Raw genomic sequence first — 15,969 nt, forward strand, 5'->3', positions numbered from 1 at the left:
CACCACCATCCTTCACTGGGAAGGTCCACCACATGAAGGTAGGGTTGCACACCATGGTAAGCCTAAGAAGCTAGCAAGAGCGCTTTCACTTCACTGAATTGTTTATATTGGAAGGAACCTCTTGGTTCACTTTGTCCAACTCCCTGCTCAAGCAGGGTCAGCTAAAGCCACTTGCCCAGCACCTCATCAGCTGGGTTTTGAACCTGCAGACTCTACATCTGTATTTGAGCACCCTCATAGTAAAAAAATTGTTTTCTTGCATTCAAATAGAACTTAATCCTTTGAAATTCATGCCTATTGTCTCTCATCTTGCCAGTGGGTGCTAGAGATCAATCTGCCCATCTTTGTTCCCTCCAACCAGGATTTTACACACATCAATACGATCTCCCCCTAAGCCTATACATTAAGAGCACAGCAGTCTTTAGATGCACATCTCCCTCCTCACACACACCGCCCCCCCCATTTAGAATAAAACAGCACCACCAGGTGTTTTACTGCAGTGTTGTACCATGCAAGCTTTTGTTCTTACTATTTAATATAGAATGTTCTACTCTGTTTAAAATGAGATGAAGGATTTTGTTTTAGCAAGCTACCAGAAGCTGAACTTGGAATTTCAGAGTATTCCTACATATACACACATATCCAGAAATCTGCCTAGAATGACCCAAGGACTACCCGTTTCACAATACCAAGAGCACCTGTAAGTGCACCTCAGTCAAAAGGTTCAAGTTGTAGAGATCAATGCCATTAGCTTCCATCACACTTTACTGATTGTGCCTTAGAAGACATGGCTTCACTAGCAGAAAGCACTAAGAGCATGACCCCCATTCCCCAGTTAAAGATGTGAAGAGGGCTACAGGACTTCAGTACTGACCTATAAATCAGGCACTTCATTTAGTTAACAGCAACAGGGATGCTTACACTGAACAGAAACAGGAGCTTTGATTCCCATGGCTAAACACTGAACAGGGAGCAGCTAAACTGACAGTAAATAAAGGTGGCCTTCTCATCACGATTCTTCACCCATTTGTTTTATGAAAGGCAATTCATTTGACCAAGGCAGTCTTTCCCAATGGAGAGAACCCTCTCCTTTTTACCTTAGATGTTTCCAAATAAATGGATGCCGAGCTGCAGCAGAAGATTTATGGGTCAGAATGAAATTCACAGCTTAAAGGCACCAGACTGGTAAATACAGATTCTTGTCAGATCCTGTCTGCATTACTTACCTCTAAAAATTAGATACTCCTGTAATTCAGGATCTCAAGTGGTTATTCTGATAGTTCTGTCAGATTCCCCTCATCCTGTGCCAGTTTAAGCACCTATGTCTTGTCCTCAGGCTCCTAGGCCACATGATGAAGACTGGATAGGAAGCATTTCTTCAGTCACTCATTAGGCAAACCCTAACTGCTAGAACAGACTACACAAGCTCCCTGTATCACATTGCTGGTGCACAACCAACAGTTCTAAGGAATTCTGATGCTGGCAGTTTAAGGACTTTTGACAAGCCTCCTTGGCTTCAAGATTAGTGACCATAAACATTTGATCAAGTGTTTCTGAAATAAAGTTTATCAGCTGTCCTGCTTTCCCATTTTCACTGTAACTACAAATACCTCAAAGATTACGAGAACAGTCTTAAAATATTAGGTAACTGCTCTGCCAGGCCCAGTGAGGGTAACCAGATGCAGGGGCCAATATTTTGTTTGAAGGCAACCAGAATCCCCAAACAAGATAACCATATAGCATGTTAAGATCAATCAGTTCTCACTGGGAGAGTTAGAGGCCGGGGCAGAAACAGCCACTGGCATCCTATTGAGGTTTTGCATTTGTCCTTGGTGAAAGTCAGGTTTGTTCTCTGCTTTAAAAAAATTTCAAACCTTGACAACAAGCTAGTACTAGAAGCACAATCATGCTTATTAGCAGATCAGTAACAGAATGTTTTCCTTCTGTGCTCTGAGCTGACTGCATCCTGAATGGCAACTCAGACATGGCAGTTTCAGAGAAGTCCAGGTGTGAGACTAAAGTTACCCGATGTAGCAGCTGACAGGGAATAAACTCCAAAATAATTAAAAGAAAGCAAACAGGTTTAGTTGTCCGAACAAGGAATTTTAATTTTAGGTCAACTATTGAACTAGGTCAACATCCAGTTCACAATGTCTACAGATAGTGGGCATAGCCAGTCACTACGGTAAGTTTATTGAAGCACCAAGCTCCACACAAGACTGTAAAATACATTTTAAACTACTAGTAAGAAAGCTTCTTCAAGTCAACAATACTATTAAGGGCCAGAGTTTAAGGACTAAGTTTTCACCTTCCAAGCCATTTTAAGACAGCCAATCCATTGCATAAGCAAACCAAACTGCTACATACTGAAACACATAGAGCAGCAACTGTATTGAACAATTCCTGTAAATAATTCAAGGATACATTGAAACAGTATGGGTAAATTGTAATTTTTTTATTGGAAAACAAATATACAACTTGGAATGGATTTGAGGCAAATCGTGCCATAAGCAGATTCTTTTGAAAATAAGTGGCTAAACAAAGTTTAAAAAGCATAGTAACAAGAGGAGAAAAATGTTTTCTGGTACAGGACCAGCAGTACAAAAAAAACTTGTGTACGAGTACCTGGATAAATCACCCGTTTTGCATTAGTGCAACTTAAGTTTCATATTGTTGACTGTCAATCGTCCACAACGTTAAGACTCCACATTTCAACAACATGTTACAGGTATGGCCACAAACAAGTTACTGTTAAGTAAGCTAGGAGAATGATTTTTTTACAGTGCATTAGCTACATGTATATATACTATTCACATGGTTTTATCCTGCAGTTAGCTGCAAGAGTCTTCATCCTCCATCACAGAAAGTGGAATAAACACCTTTATGTACTGGAGAACTAGAGCCAGCATGTCACTTTAAGGAATTGCTAATGCATGGTAAACCCTAACTTACTTTATGTAACTTGTTACACTAGTCATACCTAAGTCTCCTAAAGAAAGCTACTTTTTTAAAAACAGACAACCCAGATGTTCCCTCAGTTAACCAACTCATCTAACTTTAGATGTGCAGAAGGGCTTAAATATCCAGAGTAAGCCACATGCAACATTTGTTACTTAGATCAATTTTCCAAAAATCAGAACAATGACAGTAAGATAAAGGAGAAAAACATGGAGGAATGGCCTTCTAATTACTATACATGCATATTCTTTTGACAGTAAGGGAAAAACCTTTTACAGATAAGTTACAAACAGAGAAAAGGCAAATAAACAATTTTGTACAAGAAATTTAACACATTCTGTACAACGTCTTCACTTCGCTGTCATCATTTGTACAAACTCTGTAAAAGGAAAGAGTTGCATAAGAGTTATTCAGAGAAAAAAAAATCTAAATTGCAAGATCTGAGAAGTGACCTGTCTTACTAGTGCCGAACACTGTTTCAAAACTATGTTTTCAGCTGCATTCAAAAAAGCATCTTCAAGACAGTCCCCCTTTCCACCAATCACACCTAAAAACCTCCATAGTTTTAAAGGCAAAAGGCCTCTTTTACTAAAAAACTGGTCCCTCAGTGAATTTCAGAATAGCCTTTATTCCAAAAGAAAACATTACAGAATCCTCATGCCTACTGACTTACAGATAGGGACAAGATATTTAAGAATGACTTAGAATCAGTAGAAATTGTGTTGAAGTAAAGATCAGTTAAATAAAGGTATACAAGCAAGACACTGTATTGGTTTGATGATTTTTTTCTTCCAAAGCAGAATAGCCCAAGTCTTACTATTTTGGCTGACCAGCTTTAAGCGACTGAATCATTGCTTAGTCACATACATTGGAAGTTAGATCCCACACAACAGGGTTCCTTCACTTATCTTGCTGAGCCATAGTTTCAGGTACCATAGCAAGAAGAAACTTCAAAAAGAGTTAACTAGTTTAGTTGCTCAAGTTTCAAGAGAACAAGCGGAAACAAGAGGGATGCCTACCCTCTCTAGTGCCAGCTTCTAAACAGTTTATTCATAAGTATGGTTACAGAGAAGCAGCCTTGTTCATAAAAATGCCTTTTCACTCACAATTGCTCATCCTGAGGCCACAACCAAGAAGGCCTTAAAGGGAAGCCACACCTACACCTCCAACAGTAGGGGTATTATAGAGAAGAGCTAGGGTATTTTCAGGTAAGGTGCTCAGAAAGTTAAAATAAAAACAAGCTTAGTGCTTCTGAGCTGCAAGCAGTTGTCTAACAGAACTCCTGCTTGCATGACTCCATTGAAGTTTCCATGCCAGGAAGAAGGAAATAAAAATAAGCTACTGCTGCAGCTAACTTGTGTGAAATTTAAGAAGTCTAAAGGTCTTGAAATTCCTGCATATTTTAGAGGCTTTCCCCTTTTAATTAGTAATTTAAAAAGCATTAATAGGAAATGAGTGACTTGCTACAGTCAGATCAACATTAGTGGACAGAACAGTATGTGAACATCTCTGCCAGCTTCCTTATTCTAATGGTCATTAGACATCATTACATTCAGAAAGTTATTATTACACTGCACAGTTTAACAGTAATTTTTTGCCTTTGGCACAAAGGTAGCAACAGCACATTCACCTATTTAGAGGTACACAATGTACATACTGGAAGACGTTAGCTTAAAGGGACAATAACTGTTGACCAAATCTCACCTCAACTCTGTGTGGCTACCAGCACGGAAAGTGCTACACAGAAAGAGTCTGTTACCAACTCCTTACCTTCATAGTTTACTTGACCATCACCATCAATGTCTGCTTCCCTAATCATTTCATCAACTTCTTCATCTGTTAGCTTCTCCCCAAGATTTGTCATCACATGACGGAGTTCTGCAGCACTAATGTAACCATTACCATCCTGTGAGGGGAAAAAGACAGACTGGAATAGACTTGTCGAAGCCCTAGCGACTTAGCTTAATAGTACGGAGCAAGGTGAACATTAAGAAGTTAACACAGTTTCTATGTAAAATATTTACTAAAACTACTAGCACTTGCACAAGGAAAATGAGAGTTCTAAGCATATCTTCAGTATTGTCCAGGATCTTAGTGTTAAAAAGACATTTTAAAAAACAACTTACTCAATGCAGTCTACTAGGTTTGTCAGTGATTAAAAATGTCTCAGGACAGAGCAATCTGCACCTTTTGCAATCTTTTTGCATCACAGATGTCCATTCAATCATGTGACTGCCTGGTTCAAGTGTCTATTTCTTGACCAGAACAGAAGCTACTTATCTTATTCACCTGTTTCATGTGAGTCCAGCACAAAGCCACAAGGCCTTCGGAGACTACCTTCACATACTTCATCCTACCTGGGACACTGGATATCCAAGTACTAGTGTATATGAACTCCAGACTGACTTTTTTCTTCCCCACACGCCAAGACATTTATTTTCTGTTTAAAAGTGCATCTTACTTCAGAAGCTGAGTAACTTCAGTCTCATCTAGCAATTTATTTAGTAAAGACTTAGTGAAAGATTTATGAGTAGCATTTTAAATATTTAAACAATTTCGCTGCCAGACTTGTACAAATTTTTATTTTGGTATCATAGCAAGTGGTAGGTAGTACTATCTATCACATTGATTTATTTGACTTCCAGGTACAGTACCACAGTAGACTGAACTTCAGGGTGACTAGTTAACCTAGAAGTTCTAGATTACAGTACTGCAGATACCCCTCAGTTCAATGAAGAAGCTCATTAGAAGTCAGACCAATTTTTCACAACAGAAGTATTTGTTAAGGTAAACATTTTGGTACCTTGTCAAACACACGGAACGCTTCTCTAATTTCTTCTTCACTATCTGTATCTTTCATTTTTCTTGCCATCATTGTCAGAAACTCTGGAAAGTCAATTGTGCCATTGCCTGCAAGATAATTACTTTGTTAGAAAAACAGTTGTTAGGCACTTCATTATATTACTTATTAACAAAATCTTACCATCAGCATCTACTTCATTGATCATATCCTGTAGCTCTGCTTCTGTGGGGTTTTGACCAAGCGATCTCATCACTGTCCCCAACTCCTTTGTGGTTATAGTACCATCACCATCCTTATCAAATAGTGAAAAAGCTTCTTTGAATTCTGCACAACAACAAAAATAGAGTTAATCCCTTCAGCTTTAAAATGTTAAAGTTTGGCCAATCATATGAGAACCCACTGCTGTTTATTGTTGTAAGTTATAAAACTTAATTCTCAAGACAAATTTTGGTATACTGCTCAGTCTGCTATAATTGTAATGCCAATACAGAAGTACCAGCATCCAGAAAACCACCCACCAGTCTACCAAGCAACCACATTTTGACCCAAGTAAGATGGAAGGTCAACAATTTCAAAAGTACTCAGGGAAGAGTCCCTAATACAGAGCTGAAAGGAACAGCTATTAGCAACTAGAATAATCCACTCCCTTAGTAGGAATTAGTTTACCTCATGAGAAAATAGTATTACTTTGAGAAAGCCAAAAAACAGTACTCAAAGTACAACAAATGCTACAGCTTAACAGTGCTTCTATTACTAACAAAGGAGACTAGTCAGTGAAAAAACGTATAATCAGACCAAACTAAAAATAGTTTCTCATTATAAACCACTTCCGCTGGACACACAAGTCTGAACAGTTTATGCTATGTGAAGCTGCAGTACCATAGCTCTTAACTGGCCATATCTAGCTAAAGAGGAACCTCTCCCAGGTCTCTCCCATTGGACTTTGCAGTTTGTCTACATATATACACAACTCCAGTCAGTTGTTCAAGGAGGGAAGTCACTGCAGTCTTAATTTCTGAAAAGCTGCTTAGAAAATTGCTTCAGTGCTACTGTATCCTGAAGTGGGCTTCATCGAACTAGTCAAAAACAGTTCTAAGGCTGCTTAACTGTGTTTCAATGCTACCTCTTAATCCCCTACAATGACTGTATTGTAGCCAGCAATATTAATACAAGCATAACATGTTTAATTGTCCAGTCCAAAAATGGAGTTGGTTTTAATCCATGCCATCTGTTTGTCTTTGCCCACAGACCTTAAACTAGCTCACTGGACTGTATGTAGTAGCTCATACACAAGTTATAGTTAAACATGCAAAAACCCTTATCTATTCCCTGTATAGCTCAGATCTTTTCACAGCTTTCAAGGCACCTGAGATCATGCCTTCAGAGAACTCATTAGCTCAAGGGTACTTCTGCATCAGAACTACTTCCAAGAATTAATTTTTCAGTATTTCCAAGCAACTAGCTTTCCAGATGGTGGGTTTCCCAGACCAGAATTAGTTACAGTAAAAGTTGTGTTTTCACATTAACTGATTAAAGTCTTCTTTCATCCGTTTTGTAATCTGAAACACTCGAGGTGAGTACAAGCTGTCAAGTGTTAAAAATGCAACTACAAAAATAGGCTTTTCATAGTTCATGAATGCAGCTACACCACCAGAGCCACAGTTGAGTCCCATCCAGGAAAAAAACCACTCTTCATCTAACAGTTTGAAGTGTTCCAAAAGCAAACTCTCACTGTTTAGCACATAAGTCAGAGCAAGGCTACCACAGGACCAGAAAAAAGTTTCAAGCCAGTGTTGTATAATCAAAGTAGAAGTGGGCCTACCCAAACAGGAAGCTATAACCTGAACCTACAGCAATTTCCAAATGGTCTTCAGGGGGTTTCAGTAAGTTTGGACTTTATTAAGAGTAAAGTTTTACAACAGGGAAGAACAGACTTTTGGGTCAAGCCTAGTAGAAAAGTTCATAGTCCATCACAGAAGGACCTCAAAAGGGCAAAACTGAGTCTTCGTCAAGAGTCTGGTAAAGAGTCAGGCACTTAAGTGTTATTCAAAATGTTTAGCCATTAACCAGTTCATCCTTGGCTTGAAGGTCAACTATTACTAACCCAAATGTGAAGCAAACTTCCCAGTACTGCAATGACCCTGTCTAGAAAATGTAGTACTTTTTTTTTTTTTTTTTTACACAAAACTCTAAGACACACAGGCCATTCAGTGGTATATTCTGAACACCCAAAATTAACTACTCAATGGACAACTCTTTACCCTTCTTTTAATCAAAGATGCTGCAGACTAAGAAATAACCTGCTATAAATTGTAAACTTCAAGAAAGTGCATCAAGAATGAGGAACATATTCCTGTTTGAAATGCTGAATCGTTAGAGTATGATAAATACACCTCTTCAATCACCTTCAGTAATTAGAACTAAGGAATCACAACCTATGCAGATACAGTTCAGACTAGAACAAAACCCACGTAGCATACATTTGTGGCAATGGCCAGGGAAGGTAGCTATGAAATACTGCTGTGAGCAACTCAATTCTGCCTTCCTGCAACATTCAGATTATAAATACACACCTCCCACACTTAAACACCTTTGACCCCATGTAGCATGTAAAGCAAATCTTCCCTCTATTCAACACTCCTCCGTATCAAGCTGCACATTAAAATTCTCTGGCATTCTACATAAGGCTAACCTTTGAGAAACCGGAGGACAGTGCCAGCAGAACTAGTAGTCTTCAGGCCAGCCTACAATGTCTCAGCCTTTCCTTCCTTCTGAAAAACACACTGCATCAAAAGACTACCTCCAGGCCCCAAAGAAAGGTAGTCCAACAGAATGTGAACTCTAACACCCTAGCTCACAACGTTCTAACAGTAGCTTCTGAGGCAACTCTGCATCACATCACCTTTCCAGATGAAGTGGCAGTCTTCAGTGACCCAGTAGTTCCGGTTCACTGAACCTATCACTCCCACTCATGCATTTTAGCCAGCTATGCCTGGAACTTTTATAGCAGAATGTCAATTGTTCTCTTCACAGCTACCAGGAGCACAACACTTAAACACAGCTATTTCTACTATGAAATAATTTCTAAATAACTCATGTGGTCAAATCCCCAACAGAGAACCAGGGCACACTAAAGGAACAAGGCACAATGAACACCATACATAGGCCTACTTGTTCAGAGAGCCCGTTTAGATGTCTATGAGGTCTAATGGAAGGATGTATAGCTTGCTAGACTAGTTGCTTTGGGGCAATAGCATCTTTAGACTTTTTTTCTTCCCTGACCACCCACATCAAGTGGTCCTGACCTATATACCTCTTGTTAACACAACACTTAACCAAATGGAAACCCATTTGATTTGGCAACTTCAGTTCTTACTGAGTGAAGCTGCAACTAGCATTCACATGCATTCGCAATCTGTACCTATGCCGTTTTCAAAAAAAAAATCATCAGTCTTTCATATAAGCAAAACCTGGGAATTCTTTCATCCCCACTATGTTGAGAAGCTTCACTCCCGTATGACCAATGAGTTCCATAGATTCCAGGTGTTCTTATTTTCTAACAACTGTATTCTGGTGCTTCACAGCAGAAGTGGAGGATTTGTTTTCAGCCCAGGAGAAACTGCTCCTTTACTTCGGCCTTCTATTTAAGACAACAGTGTCTCTACATTGCAGTACCATTTTCTTAAGCCTGCCTTCAAATCAAAAGCTAGGTCTATCTTCAGGTAAGGTGAAATGGAAGAGTAGGGGGGCCAAGCCTTTAAAACCACACAGCCTTCGTAAAACATGTGAACTGTACCTGTAACATTCTTCCCATGCAAGACACTGGCCTTTGACAGCAAAACTAAGCAGGCTGCTTAGTTGGCTGCAACCTTTCCTAAGCCATACTAGGGATGGTTTTCCAACAGAGCAGCAGTGGGCTTATGTCTTCACATCAGAGATTTATCATTTACTTGCAAATACATTTGCTTCATGAAACACCACTGCAGAACTGAAAGTGGCACGTAGTTTTACACTGGGTACTGAAGTTATACTTTTACTCCTTCCACACAGACGAAGACCCTCTATTTCAGTATGACAAGCTTATTAATACTCACTTCCGGCTCTAAGAACTATACTATTGTTACTGAATAGCTAACATTTGCACTAATCCCAAGGTAGTGTTAATAAGCTTCCTGTTTAGTAGTTGATGTAGCTGATTATGGAATATAAAGCTTCTACAGTTAAGAACTGCAACAATGAACCATTATTGAAAGACAGCAGTGACAACCGATAAAGCCTGCTCCAACTAAACTGATCACAAAACCCTCAAGATATGTAGGCCACTTCCAGAAAAATCTCAAGTTGAACTAGATTTGGCTTGTGCCTACTCGTAAGACAGTACCATGGCAACAAGTAAATAGACTAAGGACTTTCCACAAAACCATAATTAGTCTCCTATGAGTTAAATAAAGCAAGCTTCTGAAGTCTAAAAGCTACAGAAGAATGTTCTTACACTTCAAATTTGGCAATTACGGTAAAAACAAACTGTCTCATTATGAATCTTCTGTTTAATACAGCATCTTCAAGAGCTACACTATAGTTAAACAGCAATACCTCTTAGAGACTGTTATTTGTATGCTTGACCTGGTACTATTAGATTAGCAGAACCCTAACACCCTCTAAAATAACTTCACATGGCCATTACACACACACTGACTTTCCAGTATTAACACAATACATTTGTCAGATCAAAACTCAAGTTTTTTAATGTCCATGGCAAGGCTGAGTTCTGCATTACCAGCTTTAAGTTACATCAATTATTGAAATTGAAATCAGTCTACAGAGGGCAGTGACAGGTATTAGTTTGTGCAACCTACATGAGTAGGAGACATGATAACCAGAGATTTCAGTCACTAGTAGACAGTTGCTAGTGCATAGAAGCCATTGTTAGGGGTCCAACTAAATATTTATTCAAGCATTTCAGAGCAAGCACCAGACCATCAGAACAGTGCACAGAACACTTGTGTCCAAGTACACAATGCAGTTCCAAATATGGAGTATCAGGAGTTGCCTTCATGAAGCCAGTCTCTGCTGTCAAAAACAGCCACACTCTGAAACATCTCCACTGACAGGAGACCTCAAAGTAATTTGTTTTTTTTTTCCTTCTGCTAGAAAAGCACTCCAGATTCCAACTTTAGAGATTTGCCCCCTCCCACCACCCTTCAGTTTGCACTCAGAACAATTCTGTAGTCATGAGAGAAAAAGAAAGGGTCCCAAGTGTACCAGCTCATAAAGCTATCTATGAGGATTGTCTAACTATTCTAGAGGACAAAAATTCACTGTGTCCATGGTGCTTTTATAGTACATGAGCCTTTAAAACTTAGGTGACAAATTAAAACATTCTACAATACTTTTTTAGTATCTAAGAAAGCTAAATATCTTGTGTAACTCAATGTCAGTGGATTAAGAGATGTGCCAGGTCAAATAGGAGTAGCAACGCAGCATGTAAAAGCCTCACCTGCAATCTGCTCTTCTGTCAGTTGATCAGCCTGCAATAAAAGACAGTATCATTATAGTTGTAGATAAACATCAAGGCAAAATTAAGACACAGACTTGTAGAGGCCTCTGAATACGGCAGCTGCTCTTCAGGACTTAAATCTGTAGCATTCTGAAATAGTCCTAACTAACACAGCTCAAAAGCCATCAGGATTGCTTGCTAAGTAAGCCTGGCAGCCTGTTTGCATTTCCTGAGCCTGCAATATACAGTACACCCAGACTACCATGTGCATCAATCAATTGCCCAAGTAACACTAGCAAACTCAAGGCACACAGGTACCTCTAGACTGATTAAAAACTCATTAACACAGCAGACTACTAGCAGTAATACTTTGGTAAACTAGCCTCAGCTTTATCACTAAACACCTTATGTCTAAGTAAGGTAGCAGTAACACCCAAATACCAATTTTATGGCAGACTACTCTCTTCTGCTAAGTTACAATGCCATAATTAGAAGAATATACTCTAGAATTAAATCATCCTTTGACTAACATGAAGCTTCATGCCCAAGACCTGGTCATAAAAGTCAAGAGTCCATATAATCAGTACTAGCAGCTTCAGACAAACCTGATAATTTTAATGCATGTGTCATATGGCTGTCTAGACTTTTTTTCAGAGCATTATATACAGACTCAGGTACCATAAGAGTTTACAGGGCCACTAAAGAAAAGTTCAGTAGTAAGACAGTTTCTGTATCAGTTTGATAAGCCCCAGTTTATACCTCATTTTGCTTTATCACTGAACAGTTTTGAATCAACTGTATTTGACAGCAATAAACCCCCCCTATCTTCAAGGCCAAACCCAAAGTGAACTTCACTCTTGAAAGAGCACAAAGGTATTTGAGGACTGTAGAAATACCTTCCCTAGGTTTTCCAAATCAGCTGCTTCTTCAGAAACAAATTATGGATAGCTTAAATTGAGTTGCAGTAAAAAGGGCATGCAATTCCTTCAAGGAAGCTCCCTGAGCTCTTTACCCCACAGTACTCTACCCAAGAGTCAAAAAACCCCCACCTTAAAATACATAAAAGATACATTCACTGTCTTAAGTTCAATGCCACTTTTTTAGTGTTGTTCCTATCACAACCATTTCAGCAACAACCTTTTTATAATTACTGCAATATTAAGTTTGAAATATTTTCAGTCATTAGCTGTGCCCACAAATATCTCTACACATCAGCCATCTGCCAATGTAACTTAGAAAAATATATACACCACCTGTCAATTTTTACTTTAATTTCAATTTTAATTAGATTCCTATATTGCATACAAACTTAGATATTACCAGCTTTGGATATTCTTCCTGCAACAGGAATGAAGTTAGCTCCTTAAGTAGCCATACAAGAGCTACACTGCTTACAAAAACACATATGGATACAATACATCAACAGCCCAAGACAAAGCCATAACCAGCAATTCTTCAGACTGCCTGTGGCTCACCTACTCTTTAAAAATCAAGATCACACCACTGAGCATCTTCTAGAAAGAGCAGCCAATGGGTATTTGCAGCTCAACTCCACTTGTTCCAATTTCAGCAGCTGTAAGAAGTATTACCATCCAGGTTCAACTTTTTGTTTAAAATAATAAAACTGTCTACAGTGGCAGCAGCACTGCTGAGCACATCACTAATTCAACCAACATTAGACTCTGAGATGGAAGCATTCTGCTAGTCATTTAAAAGAAATCTAACATATTTTTGCTTGTCTGGAGCGTATCATTAACGGAGACAGACTCATACCTTTGCATGCTATTTACATTTTTATTGCTTGAGTGAAGAGAACTATGTGCTACATTTCTGTAGGATATTTATATCCACAGAAAACTGTAGATCAGATTTAAGTAGCAAGAACCCAGTTTTATTTAGGTCAATACTTACGGGTTACCAAGTTGAGTCACATACTGGTTTATATAAACAGTTTTATATAAAACACATGACATTAAGCAGTGTTTAAGCTGTTAAGTGTGCCTGAACCCTTCCTTTCTAACACTTCCAGCAACATAAAGCGTCCTAGAACCACTAACCATAAATTTGTCTAAGTTTTGTCAGTACCTGTAAGAGGTGCAGTGTTTGAGAAGAGCACAAGGCTTATTAGAAGCCACAGGTATACGGCAGTTGAAAGATAAGCTAGGAGGTGGGGCAAGGTTGAACAAACACCATCTGTACTCTGCAGTGCTAGGCTCTGCAGGGACTGCTGCGCAACAGCAGCAAAAGGCGGAGCCAGCCAAGTCTGCCAGAACACTCCCTCCTGTGCCACTCAGGTGGAGGGGCTATTAGCCCGGATCTATGCCTAAGAGTTCCAGGCCACTGCGGCCTTCCTAGAGGGACCCTCTGGATTTCTGTGTCCTGAATTTAAGCTAGACACTCGTACACCATACATGTGATAGCATGCACACCATCAGTAATGCAACCCAACCTCATAAACAGTTAAATTACATGCTGAAGCTTTGATATGCCCCTTACCATGGCCACGATCCACCTGAAAACCTTGGATGGAGCCGGGGAACCCATCACAGCTTTGACACAGCATTCTCCAATCCATACTGCAGCACTTTCATTTTCACTGCAATAGGTCCCATCCCCCCACCATCAGATTATGTTGAGGGCCTGACAAAGAATCTAAGTCTCCTAGGAAAGAAGGGGAGCTGTTGCGTGTGCAGCAGTTTCAGTGGCACATGCAGCCTCTAGAGGTAGTGTTTCATTACAGTCGTAGCTGCGATGCAGTAATCTGTTTGGAAGATCCTCAGAGCTACTAACGATGCCTAATAGAAAGCAGTCAACAAATCACAGAACAGGCAACACCCTTCACCTCCAAAACCTGGCATTTTGGTATACTTCACAGGTGTCAGGTCCGAATGGACAGTTCTGTTCTGGCAAGCTTAACTGAAGAACTAGACAGGCTAGCGTATAAGGGCTAAAATTACACTTACAGAAAGTTAGCCGATTTTGGGAGCAAATCATTTTACTTCATCTAGCATATGCTGTATTGGACTACATATATTCACAGGTTTAGCCAGTCTGGTCTGTCAGGATGAACTATAACCACATTCAAAGTGTCACTGTGCCTCCTGGACACACCCATTTTTATATAGACCTTGCTTGAAGATACTCCATTTTTGGTTCTGTACGGATGATGACTAAAAGCAGTAAGAGTCTTTCGCTGCTACATTCACTGCTTTTTTCCTTTATAGATGTTTGCTGTATAGGTTCACAATTCAAGTAAAAGAACAAATTCAGGCAGTTTCTTTGCCCAGTGAGAACATTTTAAAAACCCAAACCCTTAATTTTAAGTACCCATCGTTCACATTACACATGGAGAGTTCAAGTGATGCGATTCCTTAAAAGCATGTAATGAATGGCAAGGCAATTCCACTATACTGCATATCTTCTCTCAATGCAGAGATAGTACTAAGTGGCCACTGGTATTGCTTTTTCGACAGAATTATTCCTTTTTGTACGTGTTTCAGTATCCACTTGTTTTAATTAAAAAATCTAAACTCATATCCTTTTAACCGAATTTGAAACCATTCTCCAATTCCACAAAATGTGTTCTATTTCGACAGTTGATTAAAATCCTAAACAAACGTATCGCTAGGAAAAATAAATTGCGCTTGATCAAGAAAATGCAGGACTGTCCATCGCAATGACCAAAACGAGAAGCCAAAACTGTTAAAAAAAAACCAAAATCCCTTGTTCAATAGAGCCACCGACAGCAAGGCGTTATCATGAAGTCGGCAGGGGAGAGCGGCTCCAACGTGAGCTGACAACAGGTCTAGCAAGGAGGGAGATGGTGCAGTGAGGCAGCCTGCGCCTCATCATCATGCTGCTCAGAAGCTGCAGGACTCCGCATTGCATTATTACCAGGCGCAACACACCTCGCTAGCGAGCCAGACATCTTAAGCGCTGACAGCAGCGCTGCCGCGCCGCTGGCTCCCCAGCCTCATTCAGCCGGCCTGGCCGGCTTGCCGGGGGGGTGGGGGGAGGAAGCGATAAGAAAGTGGAGCTGGTGCCATCGTGGCAGACTCCTTCCCCCCTCCCGGCACCCCCCCACGCGGGTCTCCTCCCAGGAGGAACCGTTATCTGCCGCTCCCCCACACCCCCCCCCACGCCCCGACAAAGCGTCATGGCGCTCGAACCGAGTGGCAGTTTGAATTTTGAATCCCCACCAACGCCCCAGGGCGGGAAAAAGACCCGGGCGGGATTCGTCCACCGCCACTTCCTCCTACGCAGACGGCGCCTCCGAGAGGGACCCTCCACCCCAGCCTGCCCGCGCTGCAGGGCTCAGCCCGCCGGCCGCGGCAAGGGACGCCTTCACCCCTGCCCTTCTGCAGGCGCCCTCACCCCACACCACCCAAACCATCTGCCCCTCTCCCCACCACCCACCCGCCCGCACACAACCACAAGCGCCCCCACCCCCGCGCCCCACACATTAAGCACCAAACCAGCACCCGCGAAGTCCCATCGCTGCCCCATGCCCAGGGACTCACCATGGTGGCTCGGCCTGGCTGTGGGGTGTGGTAGAAGCTAACGGCTGTACAGAGCACACGAGCAACCCGACCGCTCTACAGCTCGCCTCACACTGAGCCCTGCCTGGCCGCCAGCAGTGCCTCATAAACCTCCTCACAGCCCGCCCGGATCGCTCCGCGCCGCTCCCTCCCCCCTCCCCTTTCCCCGCCGG

General features: G+C 41.0%; 1 protein-coding gene across 1 annotated transcript; it reads right to left on the minus strand.

Moving 5' to 3' along the window:
- Positions 1-2,440: 2,440 nt before the first annotated feature.
- CALM2 (calmodulin 2) lies at positions 2,441-15,935 on the minus strand. The gene is made up of 6 exons (XM_056356993.1): positions 15,779-15,935; positions 11,259-11,289; positions 5,942-6,085; positions 5,762-5,868; positions 4,729-4,864; positions 2,441-3,337 (listed from the first exon to the last, which is right to left on the minus strand). Exons 1-6 carry the CDS (start codon positions 15,779-15,781, stop codon positions 3,309-3,311), a joined length of 450 nt encoding a protein of 149 aa, XP_056212968.1. The 5' UTR covers positions 15,782-15,935; the 3' UTR covers positions 2,441-3,308.
- Positions 15,936-15,969: the final 34 nt, after the last annotated feature.

Source organism: Falco biarmicus, chromosome 12, assembly GCF_023638135.1.
Source record: "Falco biarmicus isolate bFalBia1 chromosome 12, bFalBia1.pri, whole genome shotgun sequence".
In the NCBI taxonomy this organism is placed as follows: domain Eukaryota; kingdom Metazoa; phylum Chordata; class Aves; order Falconiformes; family Falconidae; genus Falco; species Falco biarmicus.